The sequence below is a fragment of the Etheostoma spectabile genome, unplaced genomic scaffold, assembly GCF_008692095.1.
Source record: "Etheostoma spectabile isolate EspeVRDwgs_2016 unplaced genomic scaffold, UIUC_Espe_1.0 scaffold00009184, whole genome shotgun sequence".
Lineage (NCBI taxonomy): Eukaryota > Metazoa > Chordata > Actinopteri > Perciformes > Percidae > Etheostoma > Etheostoma spectabile.
Genome location: NW_022603668.1, coordinates 10,614 through 24,571, shown reverse-complemented (window position 1 = coordinate 24,571; position 13,958 = coordinate 10,614). Strand labels below are relative to the sequence as shown.

The following is a 13,958-nucleotide window of genomic DNA, read 5'->3' as shown; positions in this document are numbered from 1 at the left end:
GGACTCACCTGGAGGGATCAGGGTCCCCCAGAATCTCACCCTTTCAGAATAAGAGCATGAACCTGAACCTAGCCATAGACGCCAGAGTGCCCCCCCCCTACCTTCTCCGTCTGCGCCTGCAGAGACTTTGAACCCGTGAAGACTGTTTTCAGCTCCTCCTCCAACTGCCGGCTCTTTCTGCAGGTCAGGGGTCAGAGAGGGGTAAGACAGGTCAGTCGGGTGTCTCCGACACCAAGGACACACAGGACAGACAGTTATCTAACCTGTCTGTCCACCAGCCGCAGAGACACTTAGTTATCTAACCTGTCTGTCCACCACTCGCCATCAGGAACCAAGTCACCATCAGGGGACCAAGTCACCATCAGGAACCATCAGGGAACCAAGTCACCATAAGGGGACCATCAGGGAACCAAGTCCCCATCAGGGGACCAAGTCACCATCAGGGAACCAAGTCACCATCAGGAACCAAGTCACCATCAGGGAACCAAGTCTCCATCAGGGGACCAAGTTTCCATCAGGGGACCAAGTTTCCATCAGGGAACCAAGTCACCATCAGGGCACCAAGTCTCCATCAGGCCGGAGTAGATCTAAGTCTGTTCCTAGGGGTCGGTGTGTCCCTGGGAGTCGCCTAGCCCTGGAGTTCAGGGTGTCCCTGGCAGTCGGTCTGTCCCCAGCGTTAGTATCCCTAAAGTTAGTGTCCCTAGTGTCAGTGTTCCGAGTGTTAGGCTGTCCCTTGCGGTCAATGTCCCCATCAGTCAGTGGTGTCCCCGGCAGTCGGTCTGTCCCTGGTGTCAGTGTCTCTAGCCTCAGTGTCCCCAGCGGTCGGTCTGTCCCTGGAGTTAGTGTCCCTAGCAACAGGGTGTCCCTAGCGGTCAGTGTCCCCAGCAGTTGATCTGTCCCTGGTGTCAATGTCCCTAGCGTTAGTGTCCCTCGCGGGTGGTGTCCCTGGAGTCAGTGTCCCTAGCGGTCGGTCTGTCCCTGGTGTCAGTGTCCCTGGCGGTTGGTGTCCCTAGCGTCAGGGTGTCCTTGGCGTCGGGGTGTCCCTGGCAGCGGGGAGTCCCGGTGTCAGGGAGTTCCTGGCAGCGGGGTGTCCCTGGCGTCAGGGTGTCATGCAGGGGGTGTCCCTGGCAGCGGGGTGTCCCTGGCAGCAGGGTGTCCCTAGCGGTCTGTCTGTCCCTGGTGTCAGTGTCCCTGGCGGTTGGTGTCCCTAGCGTCAGGGTGTCCCTGGCAGCGGGGTGTCCCTGGCAGCGGGGAGTCCCGGTGTCGGGGAGTTCCTGGCAGCGGGGTGTCCCTTGAGTCAGTGTCCCTAGCGGTCTGTCTGTCCCTGGCGGTTGGTGTCCCTAGCGTCGGGGTGTCTCTGGCAGTGGGGTGTCCCTGGCAGCGGGGTGTCCCTGGCAGCGGGGTGTCCCTGGCAGCGGGGTGTCCCTGGCAGCGGGGTGTCAGTGATTGGTTAAAGCCATGCAGAGAGTGGCAGCAGGAAGAGGAGCTGAAGCTTAAGGTCAGAGGTCAGGAGGAGGAGGAGCTGCTCTGATTGGCCAACAGGTCAGGTGACCCTCAGTACCTTGTCCTCAGATGCCTGCAGGCTCTTCAGTGATTGGTCGAAACTCCTCAGCTGCTCTTCCAACCTCCGGACCTTACTGTTACACATGCAGCAGCAACACGTTTCCATGGAAACAGACAGGAAAAAAATCAGAGCGCTGTTAGCGAAGCAGAGACCTCAGAGAGAGAGAGAGACAGACACAGAGAGAGAGAGAGAGAGAGAGAGAGAGAGAGAGAGAGAGAGAGAGAGAGAGAGAGAGAGAGAGAGAGAGAGAGAGAGATGAGAGAGAGAGAGACCTCGAGAGAGAGAGGGAGAGACAGGGATAGACAGAGAGAGAGACAAACAGGGGGAGAGAGAGAGACAGACAGAGAGAGAGAGAGAGACCTCAGAGAGAGAGAGAGACAGACACAGAGAGGAGAGAGAGAGAGAGAGAGAGAGAGAGAGAGAGAGAGAGAGAGAGGAGAGAGAGAGAGAGAGAGAGAGAGAGGGAGAGACCTGCAGAGAGAGAGAGAGAGAGACAGGGAGAGACAGAGAGAGAGACAACAGGGGGGAGAGAGAGACAGACGAGAGAGGAGAGGAGACCTCAGAGAGAGAGAGAGAGACCTCAGAGAGAGAGAGAGAGAGAGTGAGAGAGACAGGAGAGACAGAGAGAGAGACAAACAGGGGGAGAGAGAGAGACAGACAGAAGAGAGAAGAGCAGAGAGAGACCTCGAGAGAGAGAGAGACAGAGAGAGAGACAGAGAGACCTCAGAGAGAGACAAGAGAGAGAGAGACAGAGAGCAGAGACAGAAGAGAGAGAGAGAGACAGAGACAGAGAGAGAGAGAGAGAGAGACACACACACACAGAGCTGCATCTGGGTAGCGGCCAGCAGGGGGCATCTCTCTTGATCAGAGCAGCTTCATGCAGTAAGCAGCAGTTAGTCTGTCTGGAGGTGTGTTGTGTGTGGTGTGTGGTGTGTGGTGTGTGTGTGTGTGTGTGTGTGTGTATGATATATATATATATATATTATATATATATATATATATATATATATATATTATATATATATATATATATTATATATCTACAGTGAGTATAATAAGTATTTAACAGTTCTCCCACTTAGAAATCAGGGTCTGATGTCCTCGTAGGTGCATGTCCACTGAGAGACATGTCCACTGTGAGAGGCATGTCCACTGTGAGAGACATGTCCACTGTGAGAGGACATGTCCACTGTGAGAGGACATAATCTAAAAAAACATCCAGAAATCACAACGTAGGATTTATAACTATTTATTTGTATGATACAGCTGTAAATAAGTATTTAACACCTGTCTATCAGCTAGAATTCTGTCCTTCAAAGACCTGTTAGTCTGTCTTCAACATGTCCCTCAAAGACCTGTTAGTCTGTCTTCATAATGTCCCTCAAAGACCTGTTAGTCTGTCTTCATAATGTCCCTCAAAGACCTGTTAGTCTGTCTTCATAATGTCCCTCAAAGACCTGTTAGTCTGTCTTCATAATGTCCCTCAAAGACCTGTTAGTCTGTCTTCATAATGTCCCTCAAAGACCTGTCAGCCCAGAACTACACGGGAGGAGCTGGTCCAGGACCTGAAAAGACCTGGGACCACCGTTTCCAAGGTAACTGTTGGTAAGACACTAAGACGTCATGGTTTAAATCCTGCATGGCCCGGAAGGTTCCCCTGCTTAAACCAGACCAGGTCCGTCTTAAGTCTGCCAACGACCATCTGGAGGATCCAGAGGAGTCCTGGGAGGACGTCATGTGGTCTGATGAGACCAGAATAGAACTTTTTGGTCCTGATTCCACTAACCGTGTATGGAGGAAGAAGAATGATGAGGACCATCCCAAGACCACCATCCCTACTGTGAAGCATGGGGGTAGCATCATGCTTTGGGGGGGTTTCTGCACATGGGACAGGGGGACTGCACTGTATTAAGGAGAGGAGGACCGGGGCCATGGACTGGGAGATTTTGGGGACCAACCTCCTTCCCTCAGTTAGAGCATTGAAGATGGGTCGAGGTCTTCCAACATGACAAAGACCTGAAGACCACATCCAGGAGAACCAAGGGGGGGTCTGGAAGAACCAGATCAAGGTTCTGGGGGGGCCTAGCCAGTCTCCAGACCTAAACCCAATAGACACCCTGCAGAATCCCTTCTGCAGGGTGTCAGACCTGGTGCAGGACTACAGGAACCGTTGGAAACAAAGGCTGCTGGACCAGATGTTAACATGGATCTTCTCAGCTGTTCAAATACTTATTTACAGCTGGATCATACAAATAAATAGTTAATAAATCCTACATTGTGATTTCTGGATGTTTTTTAGATTATGTCTCTCACAGTGGACATGTCTCTCACAGTGGACATGTCTCTCACAGTGGACATGCACCTACGAGGACATCAGACCCTCCATGGTCTCTAAGTGGGAGAAAATAGCTGCGTGTTCAAATACTTAGTATACTCACTGTGTATATATATCTGTGTGTGGTGTGTGTGTGTGTGTGTGTGTGTGTGTGTGTGTGTGTGTGTGTGTGTGTGTGTGTGTGTGTGTGTGTGGTGTGTGTGTGTGTGTGTGTGAGACCTCTCTCCCTGCTCCGCCCGGTCTTCAGCTCGTTCCAGTTCTGCTTCGACCATCATCAGTTTCCGAGCCACCTGTCAATCAAACAGCTGATGTCACAGCTGGTTCAGATCTTTAAAGGTACAGTAACTGATTCAAAGGCTTTCTGCAGCAGCAGCTCCTACCGCCTCTTTCCATACTCTAGTAATGTGTGTGTGTGTGTGTGTGTATATAAATAAAGTATAAAGTGGGAACCTCTTCGTATTTGCGGTCAGCCTCCTCAGCGATAAGTTTGGCTTCTCGGAGTTGAACCTCCTGCTGCTCCATCCGGTCCTCGTCTTTCAGAGCTCGGTTCTCTATCACCTTCATTCCTCTGGGGGGAATTATACTAGATTAAAATCAGTTTAAGACGAGCACTGCATCCTGATCAGACTTCCTCCCAAACACACCAGACCAAACTGGCGTGTGAGCCAGGCGTGTGAGCCAGGCGTGTGAGCCAGGCGTGTACCTCTCGCTCTCGTCGGCAGACTTCTCCACCTCGTCCAGTTTGTGCAGCGTTGTGGTCAGTCTCTCCTGGACTCGCTCCAGATTATCCTCGCTGAGCTGCAGACGCCGACCCAGAGCTGTCACCTCCCCCTCCGCCTACAAGACACAATGCAGGGCAGAGACAGCAGTCAGCTTCACCGCAGGGCGGAGAGAGCAGTCAGCCTCTCAGACACACCGCAGGGCAGAGAGAGCCCAACAGTCAGCCTCTCAGACACACCGCAGGGCAGAGAGAGCCCAACAGTCAGCCCTATCAAACATCTTCTTTAACTAACATGCTAACACATGCTACTATCAAAGCTCCTCTCTAACTAACATGCTAACACATGCTACTATCAAAGCTCCTCTCTAACTAACATGCTAACACATGCTACTATCAAAGCTCCTCTCTAACTAACATGCTAACACATGCTACTATCAAAGATCCTCTAACTAACATGCTAACACATGCTACTATCAAACATCTTCTCTAACTAACATGCTAACACATGCTACTATCACAGATCCTCTCTAACTAACATGCTAACACATGCTACTATCAAACATCTTCTCTAACTAACATGCTAACACATGCTACTATCACAGATCCTATCTAACTAACATGCTAACACATGCTACTATCAAAGATCCTATCTAACTAACATGCTAACACATGCTACTATCAAAGATCCTCTCTAACTAACATGCTAACACATGCTACTATCAAAGCTCCTCTCTAACTAACATGCTAACACATGCTACTATCAAAGCTCTTCTCTAACTAACATGCTAACACATGCTACTATCAAAGATCCTCTCTAACTAACATGCTAACACATGCTACTATCAAAGCTCCTCTCTAACTAGCATGCTAACACATGCTACTATCAAAGCTCCTCTCTAACTAACATGCTAACACATGCTACTATCAAAGCTCCTCTCTAACTAACATGCTAACACATGCTACTATCAAAGATCCTATCTAACGAACATGCTAACACATGCTACTATCAAAGCTCCTCTCTAACTAACATGCTAACACATGCTACTATCAAAGCTCCTCTCTAACTTACATGCTAACACATGCTACTATCAAAGCTCCTCTCTAACTAACATGCTAACACATGCTACTATCAAAGCTCCTCTCTAACTAACATGCTAACACATGCTACTATCAAAGATCGTATCTAACGAACATGCTAACACATGCTACTATCAAAGCTCCTCTCTAACTAACATGCTAACACATGCTACTATCAAAGCTCCTCTCTAACTAACATGCTAACACATGCTACTATCAAAGCTCCTCTCTAACTAACATGCTAACACATGCTACTATCAAAGCTCCTCTCTAACTAACATGCTAACACATGCTACTATCAAAGCTCCTCTCTAACTAACATGCTAACACATGCTACTATCAAAGATCCTATCTAACGAACATGCTACTATCAAAGCTCCTCTCTAACTAACATGCTAACACATGCTACTATCAAACATCTTCTCTAACTAACATGCTAACACATGCTACTATCAAAGCTCCTCTCTAACTAACATGCTAACACATGCTACTATCAAAGATCGTATCTAACGAACATGCTAACACATGCTACTATCAAAGCTCCTCTCTAACTAACATGCTAACACATGCTACTATCAAAGCTCCTATCTAACGAACATGCTAACACATGCTACTATCAAAGCTCCTCTCTAACTAACATGCTAACACATGCTACTATCAAAGCTCCTCTCTAACTAACATGCTAACACATGCTACTATCAAAGCTCCTCTCTAACTAACATGCTAACACATGCTACTATCAAAGATCCTATCTAACGAACATGCTAACACATGCTACTATCAAAGCTCCTCTCTAACTAGCATGCTAACACATGCTACTATCAAAGCTCCTCTCTAACTAACATGCTAAAGATAGCTCATCCCACTCTGCACTCGGTATGAAACGGTCCTCACTTCCTGTTTCCTAAATGGACGTGGTGTCGTTGCAATGTGTAACGAAGCTTGTGTGGATTAATAATAAGTTATATTAGAATAATATAGGAATACTTTATTTTGCTAACCTTAGATATTTGCAACATTAGCTTCTCGGTATCTGTTGCACACACACACACACACACACACACACACACACACACACACACACACACACACACACACACACACACACACACACACACACACACACACACACACACACACACACACACACACCACACACACACACACACACACACACACACACACACACACACACACACACACACCCACACACACACACACACACACACACACACACACACACACACACACACACATTATTTAATTTATTTTTTGTGACTGTTATTGCCATTCTTCATTCTAATCCCAACCGGTCGTCAGACACCGCCTACCAAGAGCCTGGGTCTGGGTCTGGGTCTGGGCCTGTGCCTGGGCCTGGGGTCTGGGCCTGGCCGAGGTTTCTTCCTAAAAGGAAGTTTTTCCTCTCCACTGTGGCCCTGTTGCTGCTCTGGAGGAAACTAATAGAACTGTTGGGTCCTTGTAAATTCTGGAGTGTGGTCTAGACCTGGTCTATCTGGTCTAGACCTGGTCTATCTGTATAGTGTCTTAAGATAACTCTTGTTATGAATTGATACTATAAATAAAAATTGAATTGAAATTGAATATTATAATATTATAATGTCCACCTGCACTGCTGACTGTTACTATAGTAACAACTGTTTACATCTGTTACTATAGTAACAACTGTTTATATCTGATCTTGCACTACTTACCCTGACTGGTATTTCAACCTGCACTGCTGACTGTTTATTCACAGTACCAATGTTTACATATAATATGTACTTGAACTGTAGTATAACATTACTTTCCACTGCACTTTACTTCGGATAGCTTCTGCCCAAACGGTATTTATACTACCTTAAATCATTATTATACTGCTCATTTCAACTTATTACATATATCTATCTGTAAAAATTCTGTTTAGAATAGCCCTCTGTATGTATGTATGTATGTACAGTGGTGCTCAAAAGTTTACATACACATGCTTAAGTTGACTAAAAAGAGGAATAAAAAATTATGTTTTGGAAATTTATTTAATACCTAAATTAAAAATGAGGTAAAATCCAACCTTTAAGGACACCAATTTTCTTTGTGAATGAATAACGTATTGTAAATAAATAAATGTTCTTATTAAAATACAGGGGTCATAAGTATACATACCCCTATGTTAAATTCCCATAGAGGCAGGCAGATTTTTATTATTAAAGGCCAGTTATTTCCTGGATTCAGGATATTATGCATCCTGATAAAGTCCCTTGGCCTTTAGAATTAAAATAGCCCCACATCATCACATACTCTTCACCATGCTTAGAGATAGGCATGGTTTTATTTCAGTTAGACTAATACCTGTTTGATTTGCATTGAGAGATGATTTTATAGAAAGTATCCCATGCCTATCTCTAAGCATGGTGAAGAGTATGTGATGATGTGGGGCTATTTTAATTCTAAAGGCCAAGGGAACTTTATCAGGATGCATAATATCCTGAATCCAGGAAATAACTGGCCTTTAATAATAAAAATCTGCCTGCCTCTATGGGAATTTAACATAGGGGTATGTATACTTAGACCCCTGTATTTTAAATAAGAACATTTATTTATTTACAATACGTTATTCATTCACAAAGAAAATTGGTGTCCTTAAAGGTTGGATTTTACCTCATTTTTAATTTAGGTATTAAAATAAATTTCCAAAACATGATTTTTTATTCCTCTTTTTAGTCAACTTAAGCATGTGTATGTAACTTTTGAGCACCACTGTATGTATGTATGTATGTATATATATATGTATATATATGTAAATATATGTAACAAGTAACAATCTGTATATAATGTTCATTGTACATATCTGTAAAATTCTATTTATGGTAATATTCAGCTGTATATTATATTCAGTACATATCCAGCTGTAAATCTTGCTCACAATACTTGTTATCTATATTTTATATTCATAGGACAAACCTCTGTAAAATTCTGTTTATTTAATTTCCATATTTATTCAGTACATATCCATTGCATAACATTGCTGTTTTTAATATATGAATTCCCTGTGCGGTGTCCTTGAGTGCCAAGAAAGGCGCCTTAAAATAAAATGTATTATTATTATTATTATTATGTCCTGCTGCTATTAGACTTCTGGTTAGACCCAAACTGCATTTCGTTTCCTTGTTCCTGTGAAATGACAATAAAGTTAAATCTAATATATGTGTGTGTGTGTGTCTTTACCTCCTCCCTGCTCCTCTTCTCCTTCTCCACCTCCTTCTGCAGTCTGGCTGCTCGGTCCTCCGCCTCCTCCGCCTGCTCCTGCAGAACTTTGATCTTCTTCTTCACCGCATCGATGCTGTTCAGTCCTCCACTCATCTTCTTCTCTATCTGCTATTTTAGGATGTATAGTTAATACTGTTGTCTCTGTATAAATATTACTACTTTATATTCCATGCTGTAACTATTGCACGTTATAACATGCTGTAACTATTGCACATGTTATAACGTGCTGTAACTATTGCACATGTTATAACGTGCTGTAACTATTGCACATGTTATAACGTGCTGTAACTATTGCACATGTTATAACGTGCTGTAACTATTGCACGTTATAACGTGCTGTAACTATTGCACATGTTATAACGTGCTGTAACTATTGCACGTTATAACATACTGTAACTATTGCACATGCTATAACGTGCTGTAACTATTGCACATGCTATAACATACTGTAACTATTGCACGTTATAACATGCTGTAACTATTGCACATGTTATAACGTGCTGTAACTATTGCACATGCTATAACGTGCTGTAACTATTGCACATGTTATAACGTGCTGTAACTATTGCACATGTTATAACGTGCTGTAACTATTGCACATGTTATAACGTGCTGTAACTATTGCACATGTTATAACGTGCTGTAACTATTGCACATGTTATAACGTGCTGTAACTACTGCACATGTTATAACGTGCTGTAACTATTGCACATGTTATAACATGCTGTAACTATTGCACATGCTATAACATGCTGTAACTATTGCACATGCTATAACATACTGTAACTATTGCACATGCTATAACATGCTGTAACTATTGCACATGCTATAACGTGCTGTAACTATTGCACATGCTATAACGTGCTGTAACTATTGCACATGTTATAACGTGCTGTAACTATTGCACATGTTATAACGTGCTGTAACTATTGCACATGTTATAACGTGCTGTAACTATTGCACATGTTATAACGTGCTGTAACTATTGCACATGTTATAACATGCTGTAACTATTGCACATGCTATAACATACTGTAACTATTGCACATGTTATAACATACTGTAACTATTGCACGTGTTATAACATACTGTAACTATTGCACATGCTATAACGTGCTGTAACTATTGCACCTTTTATAACGTGCTGTAACTATTGCACATGTTATAACATGCTGTAACTATTGCACATGTTATAACGTGCTGTAACTATTGCACATGTTATAACGTGCTGTAACTATTGCACATGTTATAACATGCTGTAACTATTGCACATGTTATAACATGCTGTAACTATTGCACATCAGAATCAGAATCAGAAATACTTTATTGATCCCCGAAGGGAAACTCTGTGTTGTAGTTGCACAATATTATAAATAGAGTAGAAATACAAGAATAAAGAAATATAAGGAATTGGATGTTATAACGTGCTGTAACTATTGCACATGCTATAACGTGCTGTAACTATTGCACATGCTATAACATACTGTAACTATTGCACGTGTTATAACATACTGTAACTATTGCACGTTATAACATACTGTAACTATTGCACATGTTATAACGTGCTGTAACTATTGCACATGTTATAACATGCTGTAACTATTGCACATGTTATAACATGCTGTAACTATTGCACATGCTATAACATACTGTAACTATTGCACATGTTATAACGTGCTGTAACTATTGCACATGCTATAACGTGCTGTAACTATTGCACCTTTTATAACGTGCTGTAACTATTGCACATGTTATAACATGCTGTAACTATTGCACATGTTATAACGTGCTGTAACTATTGCACATGTTATAACGTGCTGTAACTATTGCACATGTTATAACATGCTGTAACTATTGCACATGTTATAACATGCTGTAACTATTGCACATCAGAATCAGAATCAGAAATACTTTATTGATCCCCGAAGGGAAACTCTGTGTTGTAGTTGCACAATATTATAAATAGAGTAGAAATACAAGAATAAAGAAATATAAGGAATTGGATGTTATAACGTGCTGTAACTATTGCACATGCTATAACGTGCTGTAACTATTGCACATGCTATAACATACTGTAACTATTGCACGTGTTATAACATACTGTAACTATTGCACGTTATAACATACTGTAACTATTGCACATGTTATAACGTGCTGTAACTATTGCACATGTTATAACATGCTGTAACTATTGCACATGTTATAACATGCTGTAACTATTGCACATGCTATAACATACTGTAACTATTGCACATGTTATAACGTGCTGTAACTATTGCACATGTTATAACGTGCTGTAACTATTGCACATGTTATAACATGCTGTAACTATTGCACATGTTATAACATGCTGTAACTATTGCACATGTTATAACGTGCTGTAACTATTGCACATGCTATAACATACTGTAACTATTGCACGTGTTATAACATACTGTAACTATTGCACATGTTATAACATACTGTAACTATTGCACGTTATAACATGCTGTAACTATTGCACATGTTATAACATACTGTAACTATTGCACGTTATAACATGCTGTAACTATTGCACATGTTATAACATACTGTAACTATTGCACGTTATAACATACTGTAACTATTGCACATGTTATAACGTGCTGTAACTATTGCACATGTTATAACATGCTGTAACTATTGCACATGTTATAACATACTGTAACTATTGCACATGCTATAACATGCTTTAACTATTGCACATGCTATAACATGCTGTAACTATTGCACATGCTATAACATACTGTAACTATTGCACATGTTATAACATGCTGTAACTATTGCACATGTTATAACATGCTGTAACTATTGCACATGTTATAACATACTGTAACTATTGCACGTTATAACATACTGTAACTATTGAACATGTTATAACGTGCTGTAACATTGCACATGTTATAACATGCTGTAACTATTGCACATGTTATAACATACTGTAACTATTGCACATGCTATAACATGCTGTAACTATTGCACATGCTATAACATACTGTAACTATTGCACATGTTATAACATGCTGTAACTATTGCACATGTTATAACATGCTGTAACTATTGCACATGTTATAACGTGCTGTAACTATTGCACATGCTATAACATACTGTAACTATTGCACGTGTTATAACATACTGTAACTATTGCACATGTTATAACATACTGTAACTATTGCACGTTATAACATGCTGTAACTATTGCACGTTATAACATACTGTAACTATTGCACGTTATAACATACTGTAACTATTGCACATGTTATAACGTGCTGTAACTATTGCACATGTTATAACATGCTGTAACTATTGCACATGTTATAACATACTGTAACTATTGCACATGTTATAACGTGCTGTAACTATTGCACATGTTATAACATGCTGTAACTATTGCACATGTTATAACGTGCTGTAACTATTGCACATGCTATAACATACTGTAACTATTGCACGTTATAACATGCTGTAACTATTGCACATGTTATAACATACTGTAACTATTGCACGTTATAACATACTGTAACTATTGCACATGTTATAACGTGCTGTAACTATTGCACATGTTATAACGTGCTGTAACTATTGCACATGTTATAACATGCTGTTACTATTGCACATGTTATAACATGCTGTTACTATTGCACATGTTATAACATGCTGTAACTATTGCACATGTTATTTAACTAACATTATGTTTCCTTTTGTGTTCAACAGCAATTTTATATTTCTGTATTTATTGTTTAATCTTATTATTAGTAGTAGTAGTGGTAGTACTAATAAACTCTACTCTGACCTCTTGAAGAAGTAGTAGTAGTAGTAGTAGTACTAATAATCAGTAACTAGCCTCGAGCAGTTATTTCTCAACCTGACTTGTTGTGTAATTAGCAGTTAGCTCCCGCAGCTAACAGCGACCACCGCCCTGTTAGCTTCCGGTTAGCATGGAAGCCAGGTGAGCGTACCTGAGGGCTCCTCTGTTAGCTTCCTATTAGCATCAGAGCCAGGTGAGCGTACCTGAGGGATCTTCTCACCTGGGTTAGGGTTAGGAAGAAACCGGTCCCGACGTCCGCGTCACTGTTAGCAGATCACTAGCTTAGCCGTTAGCTAACGTCCAGTGGCCTGGTGTCGGTCTGTCGCGGGTTACTGGGGCAGACGGGTCCGGGTCTGGTGTCGGAGTCTCTGGGGAACACAGGTCTGGATCCGTCTCGGGTTCTGGTCGCGTTTTGTCCCGGTTCTGGTCGCGTTGTGGCACTAAAGCTTGATCGGCTGCTTCCTCATCCAGCCAACTCCCCAACTGCGGACCCCACCCTCTTCCGGGTTAAATTCCCTCTACAGGAAGTGACGCAGGGACAAGGACCGTTCCAGAACATCACGCTGAAAGCTATGGACGCCGTTTAATTCAATAATAAATAAATTATTATTATAAATTCATTTATTTCATGATATTTTTCAAATCTTACTTTGAAAAACATCATGAAATAAATAAATGAAGCAATAAATACATAAATAATTAAATAAATGTAAATATTCATACAAAAATGAATCAATTACAAAAATATTAAAAGTTTTACTTTTAACGATTTCAACAGACTTTTATTTCCTAAGTCCACGTTTATTTATTTCTAGTTCCTTTATGCAAATTAGGGGGCGTGGCTCCGTACCCAGCCCACGGTCACCTATTCTGGGGTAACTAGACCGCCAACTACCCCTGCCCTGGGCGGGGCTCCGTACCCAGCATATACCCCAGAATATACCTCAGTTATACCCCAGAATATACCTGTTATACCCCAGAATATACCTCAGTTATACCCCAGAATATACCTGTTATACCCCATAATATACCTCAGTTATACCCCAGAATATACCTGTTATACCCCAGAATATACCTCAGTTATACCCCAGAATATACCTGTTATACCCCAGAATATACCTGTTATACCCCAGAATATACCTCAGTTATACCCCAGAATATACCTGTTATA

The 13,958-nt window shown here is 42.0% G+C and overlaps 1 protein-coding gene across 1 annotated transcript; it reads right to left on the bottom strand.

Annotated features, from left to right (window-relative positions):
* Positions 1-101: 101 nt before the first annotated feature.
* Positions 102-13,302, bottom strand: LOC116679036 (tropomyosin alpha-4 chain; the record flags this gene model as incomplete). Its single annotated transcript, XM_032508768.1, is given in 6 exon segments — positions 102-177; positions 4,119-4,189; positions 4,350-4,467; positions 4,603-4,736; positions 8,920-9,069; positions 13,008-13,302. Coding segments are annotated over 5 exon segments (534 nt in total), but the record flags the coding sequence as incomplete, so codon positions are not given.
* Positions 13,303-13,958: the final 656 nt, after the last annotated feature.